The sequence below is a fragment of the Acomys minous genome (assembly GCF_964271855.1).
Source record: "Acomys minous genome assembly, chromosome: 11".
Classification (NCBI taxonomy): domain Eukaryota; kingdom Metazoa; phylum Chordata; class Mammalia; order Rodentia; family Muridae; genus Acomys; species Acomys minous.
In genome coordinates, this window is record NC_140492.1 from 95491139 (window position 1) to 95516958 (window position 25820).

The following is a 25820-nucleotide window of genomic DNA, read 5'->3' on the forward strand; positions in this document are numbered from 1 at the left end:
TACAAATTTATAGTCAAAGAACAGAAATCAACCTATACATCAAGCACAAGTTGAAAACAAGATAGCTATTCTGATTTCTAAGAGATTCCAACTTCCGAAATTAGTCAGAAGAGATAAAGAGCCACTCCATACTAATAAAGGGGAAAAACTAATCAAGAAGATATGTAAATTATAAATATATCTACACTGAGCAATAGTGTCCTCCGTTTCATAAAACAAACACCAGTGGGCATAAAAACTTAAACCCTGAAGCAACAATGATGAGTGACATCAGTAACCCATTTTCATCTTCAGATTGCCATCCAAACTAAAAGTCAGCTCAGAGTGCATAAACCACATCATGGATCAAGTGGACCTGACAGATGTATACAGAATATTCAAATTCAATAGACATAACGTACACTTTCTTCTTAGCAACCGACAGAATTGTCCTTAAACTAGATCATATTCTAGCTCAAAGAAATTCTTAAAATACAAAAGAATCTAAATAATTTCTTGTATCTTATCAGATCATAGTGGAATAAAATTAGAAGTCAATCAATAGCAAAAGAAGAAAGAAAGAAAGAAAGAAAGAAAGAAAAGAAGAAAGAAAGAAAGAAAGAGAATCCTCCCTTTCACACAAATACTTAATGACTAATAAATACACTAATGAATATACAGTGGACAACTAAAAAAACTAGAAAGAAAATGTTTAATTCCTAAAATTAAATACAAGAACATTTGAGATACAGATAAATCAGTTCTAAGAGGAAAGGTTATAGTCAAGAGAACTTAAACTAACAGGGAGGTCTCAAATAAATAACTTAATGATGCTCCTTAAGGCCTAAAATAAATAACTTAACAATACATTGTAATCTCTCAAATAAATAACTTAATGATACACTTTTTGTTCTTACAAAAACAAGGACAAGCCAAGTCCCAAAGCAGGAGATGGCAAGAAATAATAAACATCAGCACAGAAAGTAAGGATATGGAGACTAAGACCACGAAAGCATCAAAAAGTTGGTTCTTTGGGAAAATGAACACTGACGTATTTTTCTAGCTAGTCTGACCAAATCAAAGAAGAACCAAATTAATAAATTATCAGTGAAAAGAAGATGTTACAACAGAGTACACTGAAAGCCAGAAGATCATTAGGGAATAGTTTGAAAAAATCTGTATTTCAAAAACCTGGAATCTGGTAAGTGAAAACTTTCATGGGACATGCCCCTTGGGCTAGTGTCCAGATACAAGTGAGTATACACCATTTGATTCTATCTGCTTCTGGGTTAACTCACTCATTATGATCATTTCTAGTTCAATCCATCTGTCCACAAAATTTCGGGAATTCCTTGGTTTTAATAGCTGAGTAGTATTCCATAGTATAAATGTATCACAGTTTCTTTATCCATTCTTCTACTGAGGGACATTTACGCTGTTTCCAGGTTCTGGCTATTATGAATAAGGCTGCTATGAACATGGTTGAGGAAATGCTCTTATTGTGTGCTGGAGCATCTTCTGTGTATATTCCAAGGAGTGGAATAGCTGGGTCTTGAGGAAGCCTTATTCCCAGTTTTCTGAGATAGCACCAGATAGATTTCCAAAGTGGCTGTACAAGTTTGCATTCCCACCAGCAATGAAGGAGTATTCCTCTTTCTCCACAACCTTGCCAGCATGTGATGTTGCTTGAATTTTTTATCTTAGCCATTCTGATAGGTGTAAGATGGAATCTCAAAGTTGTTTTGATTTGCATTTCCCTGATAATTAAGGGGGTTGAGCATTTCTTTAAGTGGGACAGAGAGGAGGACATCCTATTGGGACTCTAGATGAGAGCAGCATGGGAGAATGGGGAAATAGAAGGATCCAGAAGGTCCTAGAAAACTACAAGAAGAACATTATGATGGGCAGATCTGGGCTCAGGGGTCCTGCTCAAACTATGGCACCAGCCAAGGACAATATATGCAGTACACTTCGAACCCCTACCTAGATCTAGCCAATGGACAGGACATTCTCCACAGTTGAGTGGAGAGTGAGGTCTGACTTTCACACAAACTCTGGTGTCCTATATTTGACCATGTCCCCTCAATGGGGAGGCCTGGTGGCACTCAGAGGAAGGATAGCAGGCTACCAAGAAGAGACCTGATACCCTATGAGCATATAGAGGGGGAGGAGGTCCCCCTCAGTCACAGTCATAGGGGAGGGGAGTAAGGGGAAAATGGGAGGGAGGGAGGAAGGAATGAGAGGATACAAGGGATGGGATGACAATTGAGATATAATATAAATAAATTAATAAAATATATTAAAAAATAAAATAAAAGTATAGATTGATTTTAAAAAACTGGAATCTGTAGAAGAAATGGATAAATTCTTACATACATAGAACCTACCAAAATTAAACTAAGATGATATTAACAATGTAAACATCTTCATAACAAGTGAAGAGATTAAAACAGTAATAAAAAGCCTCTCAACAAAAATAGATTCATTCTGATTTCTACCAAATCGTTTGTCATTATCAACAATGCTCTTCAAACTATTCCATAAAATAGAAAGAATATTATCCAATTCATTCTGACATCAAAACCAGATAAGGAAACAACATCTACAAAAAACAAAGAAAAAGCACAGACCCATTTCCCTGTTGGACATAGATCTAAAATTTCCCAATAAGATATTTAAAAACTGAATTCATGAACACATAAAGACTGCACACGATGATTAATTTGGTTTTATCCCAGGGATGAATACACATGGAAAATGAAGACGTTAAAACATTCCTATTTGCATATGCCATGACCCTCTACTTTCAGCAAAGTAGCAGGATATATAATCAATATACAAATATTAGTGGGTTTTCTATGTGCCAGCAATGAACTTGACAAGAAGAAAATCAAGAAAACAATCATATTCATAATAGCTTCCTGGGAATACCTAAGAATAAACCTAATTAAAGTGAAAGATTTCTAGAATGAAAACTTTATAACTCCAATGAAAGAAATTGAAGAAGACACTAAAATACGGAAATATGTTCCTGCACATGGCTAGGCAGAGCTGCTACAAAACTGATACATTATTAATAGCAATTTAAGAGTCAATGTAATCGCCATCAAAATAGCAAGGTTCACAAAACTAGAAAATAATCCCCCTTAAAATTATATGAAAGACCCCCTAATAGCCAAACCAATGCTAAACAGAAACAATTCTTGAGGAGTCAAAATACCTTATCTCAAAATATACTACAGACATGTTACTAGCACAAAAATAAAGTGTACACCAATGAACTAGAAGGCCCAGAAACAAACACATCTGCAGCCACCTCGTCTCTCACATACGTTGCGAGAAAAAGACAGCATCTTTGGTGCTGGGAAAACTGGGTTTCCATGTGAGAATAGGAAATCAGAGATACCCCTCTTAATCTGTATAAACACATCCATTTAAAAATTCAAACTTAAAAATAAATTTTTAACCAAGGATTTTAGGTAAGACTTGAAATGTTGAACCTCTGAGGGAAAGCTAATATATGAGGGGTTTTATTTTATTTTATTTATTATTTTTGGTTTTTAAAGACAGGGTTTCTCTGTGTAGCCTTGGCTGTTCTGGACTCGCTTTGTAGACCAGGCTGGCCTTGAACTCATAACGATCCACCTGCTTCTGCCTCCTGAGTGCTGGGATTAAAGGCATGTGCCACAATGCCCGGCTAAAATATGCGTTTTATAGGCAAAAGATTTTTTCTGCAAAGGGCTCCAGTGGCACAGGAAATACCCACAGGAATGGACAAACAGGATTTCTTGAAATTAAAAGGTTGTGTATATCAAAGGAAATAGAGTTGAAGGCCACAGAATGGGAAAAAATCACCTTCAACTATATATCAAACACGGAGCTATCACTTAATTAATATATGTATATACATATAAAATACTGTGATAGTTAAAAGCCAAAAAATTCTCCAATCAATAAATTGGATAATAATGAATTTAAATAGAATAGTCTCAAAAGAATACAATATCCAATAAACACATTTAACACCCATTTAATACCTTGAGCTATCAGGAATGGAAATTAAAACTGCTTTGTGATTCATCAAATAAAAAATGGCTAGTGCCAAGAAAACAAGTGACAACAAATACTGGTGAGAATGTGGGGAAAGAGCGGCCCTCACTCCTAATGGAAACGTAAACTAGTGCAGCCACTATGGAGATCAGTTTGGTAGCTTCCCCAGATATTAAAAACATGACTGTTTTATGATCCAGCTGTAACACTCCTATGTGTACACCTTAAAGTCAGAGGACCTTAGAGTTAGCATAATTCGGGGTCACTGCTGCACACGTGGTTGCTGTGGCACCTTTCATACTAATCAAGATATAGGAAGCAACCTAGGTGTTCAACAGATGAATGGCTATAGAAAATGAGTTAGACACACACACACAGTGGAAGTTTAATCTGACGTTAACAGTGAGATTATGGTGTTCCTAAGAAGATGAATGAAACAGGAGATCATTCTGTTAAAACAGCAACCTGGACTTAGATGGGTATTTTGCTTTCTCTCAAATGCAGAATCTAGATTTAATATACGTGTCAGGGGAAATAAGAACAAAGTATATTTACATAGATATATAAAAATGTCACAATGAAACCCATTTCTTTACATGTTAGCCAATATATATATATATATATATATATATATATATATATATATATATATATATATATTTTTTTTTTTTTTTTTTTAAGATGGGAAGCAGTTCATTTAGGAAGTGTCATCCTAGGGGATTTCTACTAAATTCTTTTTAAAGAAGTGGCACCTAACTGCATCAGATATACAATCTCACACTAGTAGAAAGCACAACACATCCTTTTCCATTCTAACCATAAACTCCTACAGAGAGAATTCTGGGAGAGCTACAGAGACTTCGGGGGCTCAGCACAGCCAGGGCCTGATGGAACTTCTATAAAGGGAGCTGAATGGCTGACTTTGTTCTCCAGAAAACAACCTAAAGAAAAGGCAGTCACCCTAGCCAAAGCGACTCTGGGCCAACTAAAACATCAGACTGCATAAAAACATGGAGGCCTGTCAAGGAAAGACTCCATTGTGAGCCCTTGCAAAAAGCTTCTTTGACCCCAAGGAAGTCCCTGGTTCCCAGTAAAACTCCAGACCCTCCAAGTTGGCTTGGCTGGAGAGCCTGAAGAATCAGAGCCCAGAGCATTCCTGGAGCCTGTCAAAGACCTTTGCACAGGTTGCCACATCCTACCATTAGAGATGCCAAACACAGAAAAACCTGCTGGTCCAGTTAAAGAATGCATGCAGATCAATTTTCCTTCTCCTAGCTCACTGGCTACAAGGACATCCAAGCTGTAATAATTTAGTCTCACACATCACCAGTAACTCTGTTTTGTGCTTGTCAATGATTAATGAACTGTGCTGAAGCTGTGGTCCAGGGTCTAGAACTGACTGCCATTTCTATAGTTTCCTTTTTTTTTGGTCACCTAGATTCCTGGCCTATCACGGGGCAATTGTTCCTAAAGACAAGGGACAAAGAGCAGACTTGGAAGCTTCTATGTCTCAGAAAAGATCAAGAGATCCAACTTCCCCTTCTCTGAAGTACACCCCTCCTTCCGCATCTGAGGAAGAGCGCATGCATGCTGAACCTTAGTTACATATAATTACTTTTTTGTTTATAGTTTTTCTTCGTATAGAAGCATAAGCCGGAGGTTCTTGTATTCATTTCATAAATACTTATTTTGACATATGGCACATCTCCATTGATTATCATTCCCAGTGCCATCACTGGATCCATGTCTTTCAAGTTGCTTTCTCCAAGCTTTACAGCCTGGTATATGAATCTTTATCCAAAATGATCTTTGGAAGTTGAAAGCTCCTGGAAGACCCACTTCCAGCCTAAGTGAACACTTCTTGAATTAGAACCCTCTTCAAGGACCCTCAGGAAAGTCTGTCCTCTGCCCTGAGATGTTCCATTTAGGACTGAGTGTTCCAAGATCTCTTACCCTCAGCACACTGGCTATGGGACTCTGTATTTGTTCCCAACTATGCAGGAGGAAGATTCTCTGATAATCGTTGAGCAAGACACTGATCTATGGGTATAGCAGAATCATTTATAGCTATGGTTTTTTTTTAGCATAACAGTAGTATTTGGTTTTCCCTTAGGTGTCTAGCCTATCTGGTCTTAGGTTCCTGGCCACCCAAGCAGTGTCAGAGACAGGTCCCATCTATGGAGTGGGCCTTAAATTCAAATCATGTATTTGTTGGTTATTCTCATAAGCTTTGTGCCACTATCACACTTATACCTCTTGCAGGTGACAGGGCATGGTAGTGCATGCCTTTAATCCCAGCACTCAGGAAGCAGAGGCAGGTGGATCACTATGAGTTCAAGGCCAGCCAAGGCTACACAGAGAGACCCTGTCTCGAAAGAAAAAGAAAAAAAAAACACCTCTTGCAGGCATGTCATTATTGTAGACTAAAGACTTTGTTGCTAAGTTAGTATCTACTTTTATTTTAAACTGCTTTTCCACTTACAATTTGTAGTTGGGTTAGTACTGGATTTTATTTTAAACTACTTTATCACTTACAAAACAACCACACAAAAAATAATGTCACACTCTAGCCTTCAATGGGTCAACTACAAAGTAAGAGCAATGCTTTGTAGAAACAAAACTCAATTGCTTAATACAGTGATTTTTACAAACAAAAATCAAGTAGCCAAAGGTACTAGGGAAAGCAGTAAAATCTTGAAAAGAAGCTGAGATTTGATAGGGTTGGCTATAGCTTTAATATGGTGAGCTAACATCTTTGTATGCCTTTGCCTACAGCCAGGTCAAAGTCAATGCCATATAGGTAATGGATAGAAAAAGCAAGTCTTTCATGGCTAAAGAACAGATTGAGAGAAAGCCACAGTTACAAGAAAGGGAGAGTTGAACAAGTAAGAGTTCTTGCTGCAAAGGCCTAAAGACCTGAGTTCAAATCTCTACAGTCCAATGAGAAAAAAAAAAAAGTCAGGCGTGGTCAGGTACACCTAAAACCCCAGCACTGTGTGGAAAGAGGGCTAGGAGACAGAAGGATCACTGAGGCTGGCATGTTAGTGGCCAACCTAACTCCAGGTTCAAGGAGAGATTCCTTCTCAAGAGGAAAACGCAGACAGTGATAGAAAGGGACAATTGAAGTTCTCCTCCGGCCTCATATATACACAGAGACATGCACTGGAACATCCCTGACATGTGTACCACATTCATATACATAAAAATTAATGTACAATAAAATATAATGTTCAGATTTCATAATCTGAAATTTCTTGTACAAAGACACTCTCCTTAATGAAATGAGCAAGACATGTCTTATCATTTGAGAATATTCATATAATATATTTTGATCATATTTGCTCCTTCCCCCAACTCCTCCCACCATCCCCCTTCCTCACTCACCCAACTTTGTGGTCCTCATTTCCTTTAAGCCCATCAAGCCCGATTGGTGCTGCCCATATACACTTGGCTATGTGGCCACCACTGGAATATGGTTGGTCTACTAGGGCCACACCCTTAAAGGAAATGGACAAGGGAGGGAGATGACAATTTTCTACTGATAAATAGAAACTATAAAAAAAAAGCAATAAATAGAATTTTATACACAAATAATACAACACCTAAAATTTAAAATTTATTACATAGGATCCGAAATATAGAAAAGTCAGTACAGGCAAAGGCAGGTTAAATAGAAATGACCCAATCTAAGAAGGGAGAGGGTAGGAAAAGACAGAGGGGGTCAGGGGAAATGGGAAAGAGCTTCACGAATCCTTGGGCATAGAGAATAATGTATGTTCCTGAAGCCTCAGAGGGGGAAAGGGAGGGTGACCATGAACACTATTTAAAGGCAGAATGGCTACAAATTTTTCCATTTGGCAAAAGATTTAAATCTGTACAAAGGCTTAGTGAATTGCCACAGGGAAACTATACATAGTCTTCACATAATGAAATTGCTAATAGAGAGAATATAAACATTATAAAAGGAATCAAGCACCTGACACACCAGAGAGCAATGATTCACACATACTGATTTATCATTCAGCTTTTCAAAAGCCAGAGAGGGTAGAACATCTTCGGGAAGAACTAAGAAACAAAACAAACTCAAAGTACAAACTTTGTATTGTGTATCCAGTGAAACGTTCTTTCAAGGAGGAAGAAGATAAGGACTTTGCGATGTAATAAACAGTTCTCACTGATCTGAACTATAATAAGAGCTGAAGAAAATAAAGACAGTGTGGTATAAAGTAATACAATTCTCACTGATATGAATTACAGTAAGAGCTAAAGGAATCCTATAGCTAGAAAAAAATAGTACCAAATAGAAACCAACTTACAGGAAGAAGTACGAAATGTCAAAAGTAATAAATATTGGGGCTGCAGAGATTGCTCAGCAATTGAGAGCATTTTCTGTTCTTCCAGAGGACAAGCAATCATGGTGGGTGGCAGAAGACCAGTCCCTATGGTAGGTGGCTTCTCAACCACCCATAACTTCAGAGAAGAGATCTGATGCCCTCCTCTGGGTGGTCTCCGTTGCTGCTCACATGTGCATTTCATATACTCACACAGACATATACACGCACACATGAACAAAAATAAACATTTTTTTAAAAATAGCTTGAGGTAAATACAAAAGTCTCTCCCTCCCTTTTAAAATTAATGAGTTCACAAAAAATCTAGGGTCTCACAAGGCCTGTTAATACATGTGATAACTGATTTACAAAGAGAGGAAGATGAATTGCTACATAAAGTATTCCTTTGTATAATTACACGAAGCAGCAGAATAGTGATTCTAAGTTGTAGACTTTGAACAGTTAAGAATATGTCGTAACGCCTAAAGTTAGAGGTGAAGTGTATATGAAACACAACTGACATTCATAATTTTAGTATCCAAAAGGAAACAAAGGGAAAGAAAAAGAAAAGCAAAAAAGGATAACATCATTCTGAGTGAGGTTACCCATACCCAGAAAGACACACATGGTATGTACTCACTTATAAGTGGATTTGGGCCGTGTAGTACAGGATAAACATACTAAAATGCACAGGCCCAAAGATGATAAGTAACAAGGAGGATCCTGGGAAGAATATTTAAATCTCCCTTGGAAGAGGAAGTAGAAAAGACAGAGGCAGTGCTTGAAGAGAGGAAACATAGTAGGAGAGGAAACACAGAGAGATATGAGAAGGAAGAGCAGACCTGGGGAGAGTAGGAAAACAAAAGGCCTGTAGAGAAAAGAGAAACTGTGGACCTGGGGCATCTCTGTGACAATCATGGTAGGCTCCCAAGGGGATATGAGAGGGACTCTAATAGAGACTCCTAGTATCAAGGGCCTTAAGAGACTGAGGAGGACATCCCCTAACTAGACAAGTCCCCAGGTAGAGGGAGGGGAATGCTAATCCACCCACAAAAATTTTGACCCCAAATTCACCCTGCCTACAAGTTGTACAACAATAAGTATAGAGCAGATACGGCTGACATTGAAGGAAGGTCCAACCAATGTCTGGCCCAACCCACGACCCACCCCAGGGAAGAGTAACAACCCCTGACACTGTTAATGATACTCTGCGATGCTCGCAGACGGGAGTCAAGCAGAATTGTTCTCTGAGAGGCTTCACCCAGCAGTGCCTCAAAAGAGATGCCGAGACTCACAGCCAAACATCAGGCAATGGGTAGGAAGCCTTGTGGAAAAGTGGGGGGAAGGAGAAAAGGACCTGGAGGTGACAGGAACCTCAGAAAAAGACCAACAGAGCCAGAGGGGCCTGCTGAGACTGAGGTACCAACCAAAGGACCTTGCATGGACTGGACCTAAGCCCCCTACACAGATGTAGCTAAAGGCCAGCTCAGGATTCATGTGGATCACCTAGTAAGGGGAGCAGGGGCTCTCTCTGACACGGACTCTCTTGCCAGCTTTTCAATCACTACCCCTGGCAGGACTGCCTTGTCAGGCCACAGGGGAAGAGGACACATTCAAGTCCTGATATGACTTGATGAGCTGGGAGGGGCTCCCCTCCTCTGAGGAAGAGGGGAGGGGAGTGTGGAGAGGGAGGGAGGGTAGGGCTGGGAGGTGAGGAGGGATGAGGCTGCAGCCCGGATATAAAGTGAATAAATAAATAATTTTTAAGACGCACAATCATAAAATCAGAGACTTAACCCAACCATATCTATCATTTCATTAGTCATTTATGGGTGCAATGGAAATTCTCAGAACGGATTAGAGAACCCAAGACGCTAAAACAAGAGACACTCTTTAAAACATGCAATGAAACCAATTATCAAAAGAAAAATCAACCCAAGCCATTAAACAGAAGCAAAATGGAAACATGGAGTTATGGAGAAAATATGACAGGCCCAACAAATTTCCTTATTTTTTTTTAAAGGAAATAGCCACTGTCTGGGCCCCCTGAGAGTTCCCTTTCCATGTTAGCATGTCTGTTATTCTTGTCATGGTTGGGTTCTTGTTAGGCAGCCATGTTGCTGCAATCTCATGGATGCAGCCTCCCACCACTCCTAGGAGACACTTGCTCTTGAGACAAGAAGATTATCTTCCCAAGGAATGAACCTCCTAATTAGTTATACCAAGTGCTCCCAACTCATATACATGCAAGCAACATGAGGTGGACCCAGCTGGTTTATTTGTGTATTTATGCATCTGTATATAATTTGGTGTGTGTGTGTGTGTGTGTGTGTGTGTGTGTGTGTGTGTGTGTGTGTAGAAAAGGCTATACATTTATACATTTTAAAGAGGAGGGGACATAGAAGGGTCTGAGGGAAGGACACAGGAGGGGTTGGAGGTAGGAAAGGGAAGGGAAGAAATTATAAGCTATATTTTAATTAAAAAGTTTTTAAAGTTATTATTAAAGAGAAAAGAAAAATCTCTGTCTTTGGATTAAGCAGATAGCTCAGGGTAAAACCACTGGTCATCAGGCCTAACAACCTGAGTTTGATCCCCGAAACCCATGGTAGAAAGAAAACTGGCTCCTGCAAGTTGTCCTCTGACTACCACATGTCTGCCACTGCAATGTATATCCCAACATACACACACACACACACACACACACGCACACATGCACATGCACACACATACATATGCACACATAGTAATAGCAGCAGCAGCAGTAGTAGTAGTAAATAATAATAATAATAATAATAATAATAATAATAATAATAATAATAATAATAATAATAATGTTGTTGTTGTTAAAAGAATAACCTCTGAGAGCTTTGAGACATGTACTTCAGAACCAAATCCACAATTTGCTGATTTTAGCCACACATCGGCATAATTTTCTGTTTTCATGTCCCGTAACCCATAAAAAGATAACCACTGCCAACACAGACAGCATTGCTCTGCTCCCTTTAGTCTATAACAACTTCTAATTAAGTATACTTCCATCCTTGACCCAAGCCCAGGCTTTAGATAATGTGTGTATTGTTTTTTAATGTAAACATACTCAATAATCTTTGACTCCATCATAAAGTATTTGAACATTACACTCTGCTACATTTTAAGAAAGACAGATTAGCTTTGACCTTTATTTCTGATAAAATTGTATCACGTGACTTTGGTCTTCATTATTAACTTTAAGTTTTACTTTAGGTAGTTAGAAGTTTAAAACCCTCTAATCAACACCATTTTCTTCTTTGTCTATGCAATTAATTGGAAGTAGTTCTCCCAAAGACAGCACCCTCCTCCAAACCAATTTATCAAACGATGCTGGTGTGAGCCAGATCGTCTTCATATAACAACAGTAATCTATGTGAGCCAACCTTAATATAAAATTGAGTTTGATTTTCAAAGAGGAGACTAGGAACAGAGTATAAGTGTTTTGACTAAGACACTTCTCTAGCAAAGAACATGGCTAAATTTCTTACAGATGTAAGATTTGAAGGCTCTCCCCCAAAACTAAGAATATTCATATATATGTATATGTATTCTTACATGTATATATGTATTCTATGTACTGTGTATATATATCAATACATATATATATTCTTATATGTATTATATATGTATTCATATATGTACATATATATGTCTGTGTATATATTCTTATATGTGTGTGTTTGTATATATTCCTGAGGCGACACAGCATTAGAGTTCAATACAGAGTGAAAGGCATACTTTTGGGCAGGGGAAAGCACTCAGTTCACCTGGCATTGTGTGCTCACATGATTTAATGAAGTACTTTGTTCTCTGGGAAAAATGAGTTGAGACTGTTGTAAGATGAGAGAGTGGTTTGATAATCACAGGAGACTCATAAAAGTCAAACACACACAAATAAAAAAACAAACAACTATTTTGAAAGATGAACAAGCTTTTTAAAACTCCAATAGGCAAGGAAGCCATAAAATAAAAAGAAAGTCCCAATTTCAATGCCTTTCCATCATTTTTTCCATTCCACCACCTAGTCATATTTATCAGAGGTTAAAAAAAAATCAACAATTTCTCATCTGGTTTTCCAGAAATTTCTATGTATGTGAATATTATTATATTTTTTCTTTTGCCTTATTTGGATACAATGTTAACAGCATTAGATTTATGAAACAACTTACAGGAAACACATATCCTTTCTCCAGACTGCTACTATTATACACAGTCATAGCACATTTATCAACATTCAGAAATTAATACTACAGTGCATTTTACTGTCCACAGAACCACAGCCATCAAGTCATTATTTTATTCAATAATGTCCTCTTGGCTGTTCCAAAATTCACAGTGAATTTAGCTATCATATCTCTTTATAGTGGCATCTGCTTTGTGTCTTTTTCATTGTACATACAGTTTTAAAGAATATTGGTCACACATTTGGTATGCTGCCCCTCATTATTTCATTAGAGTTATGGGATTCTAGGAGTAAATGAGACCAGTACGCCCATCACATCAGAAAATGCACACTATCAACATGGCTTTTACTAGTGGTGCACATTCTTGCCAGCTAAGGTAATGTTGATCAGAATTCTCCACCTTAAAGTTAGTATCTTTCCTCTCCACTCTTCATAAACAGGTCACTAAGTTCAACACTCAAGGTGAAGGAAATGAGCTCAGTGTCTTAGAGAAGTCAGTATCCACACACACTCATGGAATTCTTCCCAAGGGGAAAACATTAATTTTTAAAACAATTGTCCATTTATCCAACCATTGGTTCTATCATTGCGCATTAACATATTAGCTATGTACTTTGGGATATAATGTAATTCTGTTCCTTTCTAAGGTACACAAAATTACTTTCCTTGCACAGAGGCTTTTAAAATAGACTTTACTTCTTAGAGCGGCTTTAAGCTCATAAGGAAACGGAGCCAAGGGCACAGAGGTTTTCCACACATGCCCATCACTAAACATATGTAGCCTCCACCATCCTCAGCATCTCCTGTCAGAAAACATTTGTGCAACAAAGAATACTAAACATATCAAAACCAGGATTACCCAGTTTGCTTTAAGATCCACTCTTGACACTATCCACTCTGACATTTTAAGTGAACAGAATAAAGTGTACCCACTACTAATGTATAATACAGATTTGTTTTAACCACATGAAAAACATTCTGTGCTCCACATATTCACCCATCTGCCCGCCCTAGTCCTTGCAACCACTGGCCTTTCACAGTCTAGGCTTTTACCTTTCCTCAGCAGCGGAATCAGCAGCATCGGCATGTGTGGCCTCAGTGGCCCCACACCTGTGCAGCCTTTCCTCCCTGGACAGCCTCATCAAGCTCCAGGAGTTGGGGATGGCCTTCGACCGCAGTTGGGGCCTTGTCTTGCATGGACTCTGACTGCAAATCAGCCTTCTTCATAAACCGCTACCTCCCCAGTGCTCTTTCTCGAAACATGACAAGGTTAAGGAGAGAAGGGGATTCAAGTGGCTCGTTGGAGGTCACCGAAGCGGCTCTTGTGAGGGACATTTTCTATGTGTTCCAGGGCATCGATGGCAAGTACATCAAAATGAGCAGCACGGACAACTGCTACAAAGTGGAAGGGAAGGCAAACTTAAATAAATCTTTGAGGGACACGGCAGTCCGGCTTGCTGAGCTGAGATGGTTACACAATAAAATCAGAAAATATGTCGACCAGAGGAGTCTGGACCGCTCATTTGGACTTGTAGGTCAGAGTTTCTGTGCCGCCTTGCACCAAGAGCTCAAAGAGTAAACCGGCTCCTCTCTGGCCTGCACTCCCAGCTGCAGTTAGAAGATGATCAAGGTGTGACTCTGGGACTAGAGAGCAGCCTCACTCTGTGGCGCCTCCTGGTTTGGACATATGACCCCAAAATAAGGCTGAAGACCCTTGCTGCACTGGTCGACTACTGCCAAGGACTGAAAGGGGGTGAGCTGGCCTCTGCTGTCCATGCCTATACAAAGACAGGGGATCCCTACATGAAGTCCCTGGTGCAGCACATTCTGAGCTTAGTGTCTCACCCTGTCCTGAGCTTCCTCTACCGATGGATCTATGATGGGGAGCTGGAAGACACATACCATGAATTTTTTGTGGCATCGGATCCAACTGTTAAAACCGACCGGCTGTGGCATGACAAGTACACACTGAGGAAATCGATGATCCCTTCCTTCATTACAATGGACCAGTCCAGGAAGGTCCTTTTGATAGGAAAGTCAATAAATTTCTTGCATCAAGTTTGTCACGATCAGACACCTACCACAAAAATGATAGCTGTGACCAAGTCTGCAGAGTCTCCCCGTGATGCTGCAGATTCATTCACAGACTTGGAAAACACAATTCAAGGGAAAATTGATGCTGCTTATTTTGAGACCAGCAAATATCTGTTAGATGTGCTCAATAAAAAGTACAGTCTGCTGGAGCAAATGCAGGCCATGCGGCGCTACCTGCTTCTCAGCCAGGGAGACTTCATACGGCACCTGATGGATTTGCTAAAGCCAGAACTTGTTCGCCCAGCAACGACTTTATATCAGCATAAATTGACGGGGATTCTTGAAAATGCTGTAATAGACACGAATGCCCAGTTTGATAGCCCAGAGATCCTCAAGAGGCTAGACGTGAGGCTACTGGAGGTCTCTCCAGGTGACACTGGATGGGATGTCTTCAGCCTGGATTACCACGTCAATGGACCAATGGCTACCGTGTTCACGTGAGAATACATGATCCACTACCTGAGAGTGTTCAACTTCCTGTGGAGGGCCAAGCGCATGGAGTACATCCTCACTGACATACGGAAAGGACACATGTGCAATGCGAAACTCCTGAGGAACATGCCAGAGTTCTCCGGGGTACTTCACCAGTGCCACATCCTGGCCTCTGAGATGGTGCACTCCATCCATCAGATGCAGTACTACATGACCTTCGAGGTCCTTGAGTGCTCTTGGGATGAGCTTTGGAACAGAGTGCAACAGGCCCAGGACTTGGACCACATTATTGCAGCACATGAGGCATTCCTGGATACCATCACCTCCCGCTGTCTCCTGGACAGTGACTCCAGGGTACTTTTAAATCAACTCAGAGCTGTGTTCGATCAGATGATTGAACTTCAGAATGCCCAAGATGCCATGTACAGAGCTGCTCTGGAGGAGCTACAGAGGCGGCTGCAGTTTGAAGAGAAGAAGAAACAGTGTGAACTCGAGGGCCAGTGGGGAGTGACGGCGGCAGAGGAAGAGGAGGAAAATAGGAGGATCCGAGAATTCCAGGACTCCATACCCAAATTGTGTTCACAGTTGCGAATATTGACGCACTTTTACCAGGGCGTTGTGCAGCAGTTTCTGGTGCTGCTGACGACCAGCTCTGATGAAAGTCTCCGGTTTCTCAGCTTCAGGTTGGACTTCAACGAACATTACAAAGCCAGAGAACCCAGGCTTCCGGTTTCTCTGGGCAGTAGGGGGCGGCGCAGTTCCCACCGTGAGCCTGTCTTGGGGTTAGCAGATGCCGACGCAAGCCCAGTCCATCCAGGCAGCTGGGAGCTGCACATAGGCCACAGTGTTCCGGCAATATGTCCAATAAAAGAAGTCTCACTATCCACCGGGGAAAAAAAAAAAAGAACTCAAGAAATTAAACATTAACAAGGCAAATAATCCAATTAAAATGGGGTGCAGTGCTAAACAGACAACTCTCAACAGAAGAATAGCGAATGGCTGAGAAACACTTAAATGTTCAATGTCCTTAGAATTGCAAATCAAAACAACTCTGACATTCTATCTTTTACCTATTTCTGTTTGGCTAAGATCAAAAACTCAAGTGACAGCACATGCTGGCAAGGATGTGGAGAAAGGGGAACACTCCTCCATTGCTGGAGAGAGTGCAAACTTGTACAACCACTTTGGAAATCAATCTGGTTTTTCCTCAGAAAGTTGGGAATGGTGTTACCTTAAAACCCAGGTGTACCACTCCTATGCATATACCCAAAAGATGCTCTGCCATACAACAAGGACATTTGCTCAGCTATGTTCATAGCAGCCTTATTCATAATAGCTAGAATATGGAAACAACCTTAGATATCCCTCCACCAAAGAGTGAATAAAGAAACTGTGTACATTTACACAATGGAATACTACTCAGCGATTAAAAACAAGGAAATCTTGAAATTTGCAGGCAAATGGATGAAACTAGAAACAATCATCCTGAGTGAGGTAACCCAGACCCAGAAAGACACACATGGTATTTACTTACTTATGAGCAGATATTTGCCATATATTACAAGGTAAGCATACTACAACTCACAGACCCAAAGAAGCTAAGTAACAAGGAGGTCCCTCCTTGATTCTCACTCTGATAAGGAAATAGAATAGACAACAGAAATGGATAAAGATAGGGACCTGGGTAGGAGAGTGTATGGGGAGGGGAATCAGTCAGGTATGAGTTGTGGGGAGAGTGGGGCGGTGAGGTGATAGGACTTGGAGTGAAAAGGAAAGTAAAGGCAGGGTCATCCCTGAGGCAAGCTGAAGACCTGCTACAGGGTAGGCTACAGGAAGGATATGGGGATGTCTCTAGCTGAGCCTCCTAGCAGCGGGGAGCATGGAGACTGAGGAGAACACCTTCTAGCCAGGCAGAACCTACAGTGATGGGAGGGGAACACCAATCCAACTACAAAACCTTCGACCCCCAAATTTACCCTGTCTACAATATATGCGGAGATAAAGAGATTGGGGAAATTGTCTAATCAATGCCTGGCTCAACCTGAGACCCAACCCCTGACACGTTACAGATACTTGGCTATGTTTACAGACAGGAGCCTAGCGTAACAGTCCTCTGAGAGGCCCCACCCAGCAGCCGATCAAATCATGTGCTGAGACTCACAGCCCACCATTAGGCAGAGCTTGGGGTCTCCTGTGGAAGACTGGGCGGCAGGAGTTAGGGAGGAAGGACCTGGAAGGGACAAGAATGCGACAAGAAGACTAACAGATCTGACCAGGGTCCATGGGGGATTACAGAGATGGAAGCACCAACCAAAGAGCATGCATGGGTTTTTAAAGATATATGGGCAAAGAATAGTTCGTGGTATTTTCATATTTCCCTGTGGCTGACTGTGGGATCTATACTAATGTCCCCTCTTCCGGTTCTGATATTAGAATTTTTTAATATTCTCCATTTTCTTTATAGTCTGACTAAAATCTCATGGGTGCTTTTGATTTTGTCAATGAATCAGATTATGTTCTCAATATTTTTCCTAATGGGTTGACACTTTCAATTTTCTTGATATCTATTATTCCTTTCTTCTGTTGGCTTTTAAGTAAGTCAGCTCTTCTCTTTCTTCTTTACTAAGGTGGAGGCTTAGGGGGATTGATTTGGATCCTACTGTTCTTTAAAAAAATATTCAATGCTATGAATTTCCCCCTTAGTACTGCTTTTGCTGCATCCTACAAATATGGGTAAGTTGCATTCTCATTTTCACTCTCACGCTTTTTATCTTATGTAATCTACATGTTTCCATATTAGCTTAAATATATCTAAGTATTTTGCCTAGAACATTACAAGGTATGGATATTTTATTCTTTACTTATACAATATTATTTTATAAGATATTCAAAGTGATTTTTAAAATCAACCCATCTTTTGTATGGAAAGCACTTGTACCTGCATAGAAATTACATTTTTGTATCATGGTAAATTCCCAACAATGGAAGAATTCTTGAGTTTACATTAAAACTATCAGTTCACTCCATCTTTGCACATTTATGTCACTAAAATAAATGAGTCAAATGTACTTTCCAGCAATAGCAGATATTTATTTTTCCCCAAAACATTGCCCCAGTTCATAGACGGCAGATATTCAATCCCCTGCATTTTTCAGGGAACCAACTCTATTTCTTTAATTATGATACACAGTTATCTTTTGTAATTATGAAAGGAGATTTTTATTTGCTATACATATATTAACCTATAAAGTACGGCCTAATCTTAGGTACCAATGTTTTGGGTTGAGTATGAAAATGACTGACAGCAGCTGGAGAAGTAATGGCATAAATAATTCAAGGCTTGCACAATGCAGGGCAAAAAATAAAAATGAATGAAAAACTTGTTAGGTAGAAGAGGGAAAGCAATGAATAAATAAACAGAAGAGGGAGTGAGGAAATGCTTTGAGAGACCGTAGATAATCAATACTAGGGTCTAAAAATTAAGGGACCTGACCATGGTATACTCTTTTTTTTAAAAAAAGATATTCCTTCGAGAATCTTCTTGACACAAGATTTTTTAAAAAATTGATTAAGCAGCTGTGAGTATAAGCATGAACCTAGACATAAGTGCTACTATCCACAAAGAAGCCTGAAGCACTAGCAATCACTTGTTTTCTCAGGGATCAAAGATTGGAAGAGCAAGAAGAAAAAAAAGGAAAAAAGGGACAGAAGCAAAGTTTAACTCATTTTTATTTGATTTTTAAATAAGTGAATTATATATTTTCTGTGGGTTTTTAAAACCTCTAATGGCACTAAATTAGGGTTTCTTTTACCATCTACCATTTTGCAGACAAACTCCCCTCAAGCAAAGATGCTTGAAGTAACCTTTATGCCACACATGAGAAAGGAACCCTTCTTTTTATTTTAGGGTATAAATGTTGTTTTTATTTCCTCAGATGATGGGATGAGATGAGAGCCATAGCCAAGATTTATGAATGTGTAGCTGAGCCTGAATTGCTTCTATCTAACTATTCCTAGGCATAGGCATGGAAGCTTCTAGTCTTCATAAAATCTAATCTACCAGCCCAGACCTTGAAGCCTTCAACTTCCAGCTTCCATCTGCTAATCTAGGCCTATAATGCTTCCAGCCTCTGAGACTTACTGCTAAATAGGATTACCCTTTCCAGTTCTTTCTGAACTCTACCTGGCTGGTTCAACTCGTCTGTTCTGACTCAAAACTCTACTCCAAGCTGACTTATTAAAACTGGCTTCTTTCCACTTCTCACTGAATTGCTCTGCTTGGAAAAACTGCCTCTGAACTCCACCAACTGAACTGCAGGAATTCAACTGCACTTAATTAAACTTCCCCACACTGTACTGCACTTTCAAACTCTACTGTATTATCTTCCCAAACTCTACCGTTCTCTCTCTCCCTCCCTCCCTCTCCCTCCCTCTCCCTCTCCCTCCCTCTCCCTCCCCCTGTCTCTCTCTGTCTCCATCTCTCTCTCTCTCTCTCTCTCTCTCTCTCTCTCTCTCTCTCTCTCTCTCTCCCTCCCTCCCTCCCTCCCTCTCTCCCTCCCTTCTCCCTCTCCCTCTCTCTCTCTCTTTCCCTCCCTCCCTCCCCCCTCTCTCTGTACTGCTCTTAAGTAGCTTCTCTTTCCCATCTGTTCTCACGAGGGTTCGGTGTATCCTATTTCTGACTCATTCTGTCAAATCTTTCTCTGATGTTTCACTTTGTCTGCCCCTCAAGTAGATGTCATTTTGAGGAATTAAAGACGTGTTCTAAATTCTGGCTAGAGGGATTAAGTGTGTGTCATATCTATCTTCCAGCCAGAGGGATTAAAGGTGTATACTAAAGGCATATCTGCATTATAGCCAGATCAAAAAGTCCTAAGCCTTTTGATGTGATTCCTTGCCAAAGGTGCCATTTGCTAAATTAAAATTCCTCTACATTAGGGGGTATTAGTGAACTAGAACCATACCTTCCCATGTGTTACAGCCTCTACTTCAAAGTTTCTTTATCATTTTACTGTAGGTAGAGTCCCAGTGCTCATCTGCCTCTACCTCCCTCCATGAGACAAGCACACTAAGGCATTAACACTAACTAAACATAATGAAGAGCCACCTCTTTCCTAACTACAGCTCTACTGGTAGGTTTGAGTCCTAAGAAGATCCTTAGGTGAAAACACTAACACTTAGGAATAATGAGGAATCCTTCATGCTTCTCAAACAGGTGTAAAGTTTGGGGACTATTTATTTCATTACCTTCTCCCCATGGGAAAACCCAAGAACACCATGTTCTCATTTTAAATACTAGGTTGAATCACTATTACTATTACACATCTTATTTTGGTATAAAATGCTTGTTCTTTCTCTTGCCTGAAGACAATGCTGCAAAGGAAACAAATGGTTTTTAAAATAGAACAGATAAAGTAATCTGTTCTATTTTGCAAACTGATTTAGAATCAGAACGATCCCCTACACAGCATTTGGACAGCTCTGCTTCACCATAAAGAGGTCAGTAGGTAAGTGTCATCCAGTTTTCTACTTGTACAAAATGACCCCTCAAAGAAAGCAAGGGACAATGAAACAGCACTGATATACCAACTAGCTTGTTCTCTGTGATAACTAATACGTGGTTGTTCTGTGATGAATGGAAATTGGAGTCTACTTCTCTATGACTTACAAATCCACAATAGAAATGCCAAAATCTACCTTATTTCCTTTATAAAACAAAAACACAAAGGGCTCTTGAGAGTGGATGTTAGGACCTGACCTACTTCTACAGTCTTCAGTCAGGCACTAGTTTTCAAAGCCCAGGTAGCAACGCCTCCAAGTGCTGAACCTCAGGGATGCCTCTGCCAGGAGCTTTTCATACCTATTTAGATGGGAAATGTACTATCCCTTCTGTTCTCAGTAAGGCTATCAAGAAACACACTTTAAAAAATCCCCGAGGGATACATAATCATTCTTTCAAAATAGCAATTTGGCTGTAGCAGTCATTTCCCCATTCAGCTACACGGGGCCCATGAATGGTAATGGAGACAGCTAATGCCTTTTGGTTTTTCTATGGGTGAAGGAAACTTACCATCATCTGCAATTAGTAAGAAATAGCAGAAAAAGGCAATTGCTGTAGAAGCTAAGCTGAAAACACACTAGCAGTCGGATGCTCACTGAACACCCTGAGAGGTTTGGAAAGGGAGTCATGGTGGTAAATGGGATGGCCTTTACCAGGACCTCTGTATAAAGAGGAGAAATCCACAACAAAGCTCCAGGCACTACATGGCTTCAACATCTCTCTCCTGTTGTCTGGCTTCCTCTCTGCTGATATACCTGGTGCCTCACACACCATAGCAACAGTAATGACCATAGCACAAAGATGCTGGATGTTAGTCACAAGGTCACCTGCTGTGGACAGGAGGTCCTTTTTTGACCCTCATCTGCTCACATGAGACAGAAGTGCTTATGTGAAGACCTTGAAACCCATTTCACAGATATCCTGCAGGGTAGCGAATGAAGGAGAGCAGAGTGGTGCCTAAGAGGGCCAGCTGAGAGAAGAAATGGGTGGGGGATTGCCAACGCCCAAATCCAGGGCCACGCTCATCATTTCCCATGCCTTGTAGGCTCTCGAAGACCTCTTGCCTGACACTATTCTAAATATATTGTCTATTTGCAACTTCAGATTATTTTTTACTTGCTAATGGAACACTGCCTGGGGGGGTCTTTTCTCTATCCCCACTTGAAACAAAGAAGAGGGACCAAAATGTCCCAGGGGAACAGTATAGGTGTTAAACACTATTTAAATCTATTAAGAACATGAGTATTACTGGGTTAGCCAATTAATAATTGGTCAGTAATAATAATATAATACTAAACTTCTATTTCAAATACTCCTTCTGAAGGTCACTTTTCTACGAATGAGGAGACACGTTGAGAGGTGGAGACTTAACTGCTTAGTTAGGAGCTGTTGGATTCTCCTTTCTGCTTAGATCAAAAGGATGGTCATTCAAATAGACACCCTGACTGTCCTTACCCCAGCAAACATTCTGTAGGTACTAGAGACAGCTATGCAGCCATCTTAAACATTCTACAGATTCTAGAGACGGCTATGAAGCCATCTTAAACATTCTATAGATTCTAGAGACAGCCATACATCCATCCAACATTCTGTACATGCTAGAGACAGCTATGCAAAGACTGTAGGTGACTGCCTGATGCCAAAGGTGCAACTCATCCGGAGCTATTTAAAACAAACTGTACCAGACTATGAAATCTCAAGCATCAACGAACTCTAGGTGACTCTGCCATTATTTCTTCTTTGGCCAACTGAGGAGTACTTCTTCTGATGACCTAGAAAAAGGATTGATGTGACTGGTCCTCAGCAACAGGACAGCAATTGGCCAAATGGCTGTCTATGATTGAACAAAACCAAACAGTAGTGGTTGATCCAAACAAAAGTCTGTGGTTGGTCCCAACACCTCCTCTCAGGACATATAAAAGTGAGCCTCATGGGGGAGATCCTCCCCTGTCCTGTTTCCCCGAGGTCCCCCAGCTCCTATACTCTCCTGAGTGGTGTTTTCTTGCCTCCTTTCAGCAGTGGAGGTGGGGGGGGGGTAGGAGGGGAGCTGGTAACATGAAGGAAGACCACCAGAGAATTATGATGATGGCAAAGAAACCAGAAAGCAGAAAGGGCAGAGTAGCAGTGGCAGTGACAGCTGGCCAGTTGATGGGCAAAGCTGTGAAAACAGAGAGGCAGCTGGATGCATGAGGTTACCTCCTCTTGCTGTGATAAAATACCATGGCTAAAAGCAACTTAAGAAAGGATGGGTTCACCTAGGTGGGGTGGAGCATGCTTTTAATCCCAGCACTCGGGGAGGCAGAGGCAGGTGGATTGCTGGGAATTCGAGGCCAGCCTAGTCTACAAAGTGAGTCTAGGATAGCCAAGGCTACAAAGACAAACTCTGTCTTGAAAAAAAATAGATAGATAGATAGATAGATAGATAGATAGATAGATAGGCAAGAAAAGGAAGGAGGGAGGGAGAGAGGAAGGAAGGAAGGAAGGAAGGAAGGAAGGAAGGAAGGAAGGAAGGAAGGAAGAGGTTCATTGTAGCTTATGATTTCAGAGCAATAGAGGCCTTGTGGCAGGGAAGGCATGGATGGATGTTGGCAGGAACAGAGAATTGGCTGATAAATTTTTATAAGCATACAGAGGACAGCAAGAGAAAATAGAAAGTGAGAGTGGGCTACAAGCCCTCAAAGCCCATCCATAGTGATATAGTTCCTCTATCAAGGCTCTGACTCCTAATAATTACATGGCATCCCCAAATACTGCCATCAATGAGGGACAGAGCATTCATGAGCCGATGGGGGATATTTCTCACTTAAACTACCACAAATAGTGGTCCCAAGGGTGTGAGGGACATGTGTCCAGTTTCCAGAAAGCTCAGGCTCCTGTGTGGCCCTAGAAGCTACCTTAAGCATCCCCATTAGAAGGGGGGGGCAACAGTGAGTAGTCCCTGTTACAGCCAAGTTGGGAAAAAGTACAGAAAGAAGAGGAGAAGAAGAGAAGGGGACAAGAGCGAGCAAACCTCCATAACTAAGAATAAATGACTGTAAGGGTCCAGAGAAGAGAAACTGCAGGCCACAGTCACCCGAATAGTTCTGGAGTAACAAAGTGAAGGACTGCTGGGCATGATGGTGCACGCCTTTAATCCCAGCACTCAGGAGGCAGAGGTAGGCAGATTGCTGTGAGTTCGAGGCCAGCCTGGTCTACAAAGTGAGTCCAGGACAGCCAGGGCTACCCAGAGAAACCCTGTCTCAAGAAACAAAAACAAACAAACAAAAAGTCCAGGACCTCAGGTCCCAAGCTAAGAGCCACCACCAAAGCAAACAGTGATGACAACTTTGTGCCTCCCTGAACAAAATCTAGTTGGCCTAGAGGCATGTCTATGGGGAAAGTGTCATCAGTTTGTTAATGTGGCTGGACCTGCCTACTGAGGGTAGCACCATTCCCTAGGCTTGTGGCTCTGGGTTGCCTAAGAATGAAAACAGCAAGCAGAGCAGTGAGTGTGCATGCATTCCTTGCCCCTCTCCGCACTTGACTATGGATGGGACAAGCTGCTTCAAGCTCCTGTTGCCACGACCTCCCCCAACAATGGTGGACTGTTACCCTCTAACTTTTCCCTCTGAGCTGCTTTTGTCAACGTAGTTTATCACAGCAACAAGAAACAAAACTCAGGCAAGCGATTTGACTGTGGCGACTGCTATTCTCTTCGGATCCAAATTACATCTGCCAAGCAGCTTTAGGATGGCACTTCAGCAGTTTCCTGGGCTCCTTCACCAAGCTTTAAATAGCTCAGTGAGATCATTGAGAATCGGTGCCAAGCAAAAGGCTTCTGATGGACCCGCTCTTAGAGGCCACTGCATTATAAACCTTTAAAGCTTTCCTTGGCCATAAAATAATTCCAAATGCAGTGTCAAGAGAAGAGTTGCAACATGCAATAAATACAATGTAGAAGGTACATAAAAATTAAAGGGTGGGTCAACTAGTTTAAATGGCATATAAATTTAATGATAATGTCACAAACTAATGGAAAAAAACCAACATCTCAGGAACCAAGGACTCCAGCATTGTCCTGATATGGACTTCCGGCCACGTTAGCTTACCTTGCCACATACTCTCCTGGCTCTATAATGAAGCCTAAAAACACCCTGATTCTGAAATCACCTCCAAGATAGCATCTGGGATTGGTTCGGTGGCCTGAACAAGCTTTCCCAAGCCTTGTGTAAGCACACACCGTGTAATATTAGAGCTCTTAGCACCTTGTTTTTATTGTGGTTTTTTTGTTTGTTTTTTGGGGGGGGTTGTTTTTTTTTGGTTTTTTTGGTTTTTCAAGACAGGGTTTCTCCATGTTAGCCTAGGCTGTCCTGGACTCATTTTGTAAACCAGGCTGGCCTCGAACTCACAGCGATCTGCCTGCCTCTGCCTCCCGAGTGCTGGGATTAAAGGTGTGCGCCCTCATGCCCGGCTGTTGCTGTTTTTTAATGAGTTAATTAGCTAATGGGTTTAAGACTGGGTCTCTGGGAGGATACAAAGGATGGGATGATGTAACAGGAATAAATTATTAAAAAAAAAAAAAGGCTGGGTCTCATACTCACGTAGCCTACCCTAGCTTTGAACCTGCATTCCTCACACTTCAGCCTCCTGAATGCGAGGATTGGCCACCACACCGAGCTTTGCTACATTTAAGAAGCTCTGTCACACAAGCGTTTCACACAGACCTTCCTAGCACGTCCCCGACCTTACTTTACAGAATGAAGGATGGACGTGTGAATTATTTTCAGGGTCAGAGGAGAAGCCAGAAGCAGCAAAGACACAGATTGCAGACCTTCCGCCCGCTGCTTCCCCGCTGCGCCGTGTAACTCTTCTTTAAGGGGACTATACAAAGCCCTCCCAGTTCTCTCATCAATTACAGCCGCACTCTCTATTATTCTGCATAGGCATTTATTTTTCAAAGCAGCATAGAATGTGCTAGATGCTATTATAACCTTTTTGAACAGTGTGTATTGTGGTTCCCTTCCCTCCCATCTCTCCAACTCTCTGACATCCCTGACCCCCTCCTGCCTACCAGGCCCCCATCCTTCGCTTAACATCACCCTTTCTTAGCCTCCTCTTGGGTTTTTAGACTTGACTCACACTTAAGCCCTGTTTACATAGCTGTATGTATACACCGTAGGCTAG

The 25820-nt window shown here is 41.0% G+C and overlaps 1 protein-coding gene across 1 annotated transcript; it reads left to right on the forward strand.

Annotated features, from left to right (window-relative positions):
- Window positions 1–13640: 13640 nt before the first annotated feature.
- LOC311608081 (gamma-tubulin complex component 3-like) lies at window positions 13641–25501 on the forward strand (the record flags this gene model as incomplete). Its single annotated transcript, XM_084800357.1, is given in 5 exon segments — window positions 13641–13798; window positions 13801–14148; window positions 14151–15106; window positions 15110–15952; window positions 25280–25501. Coding segments are annotated over 5 exon segments (2508 nt in total). The 5' UTR covers window positions 13641–13659.
- Window positions 25502–25820: the final 319 nt, after the last annotated feature.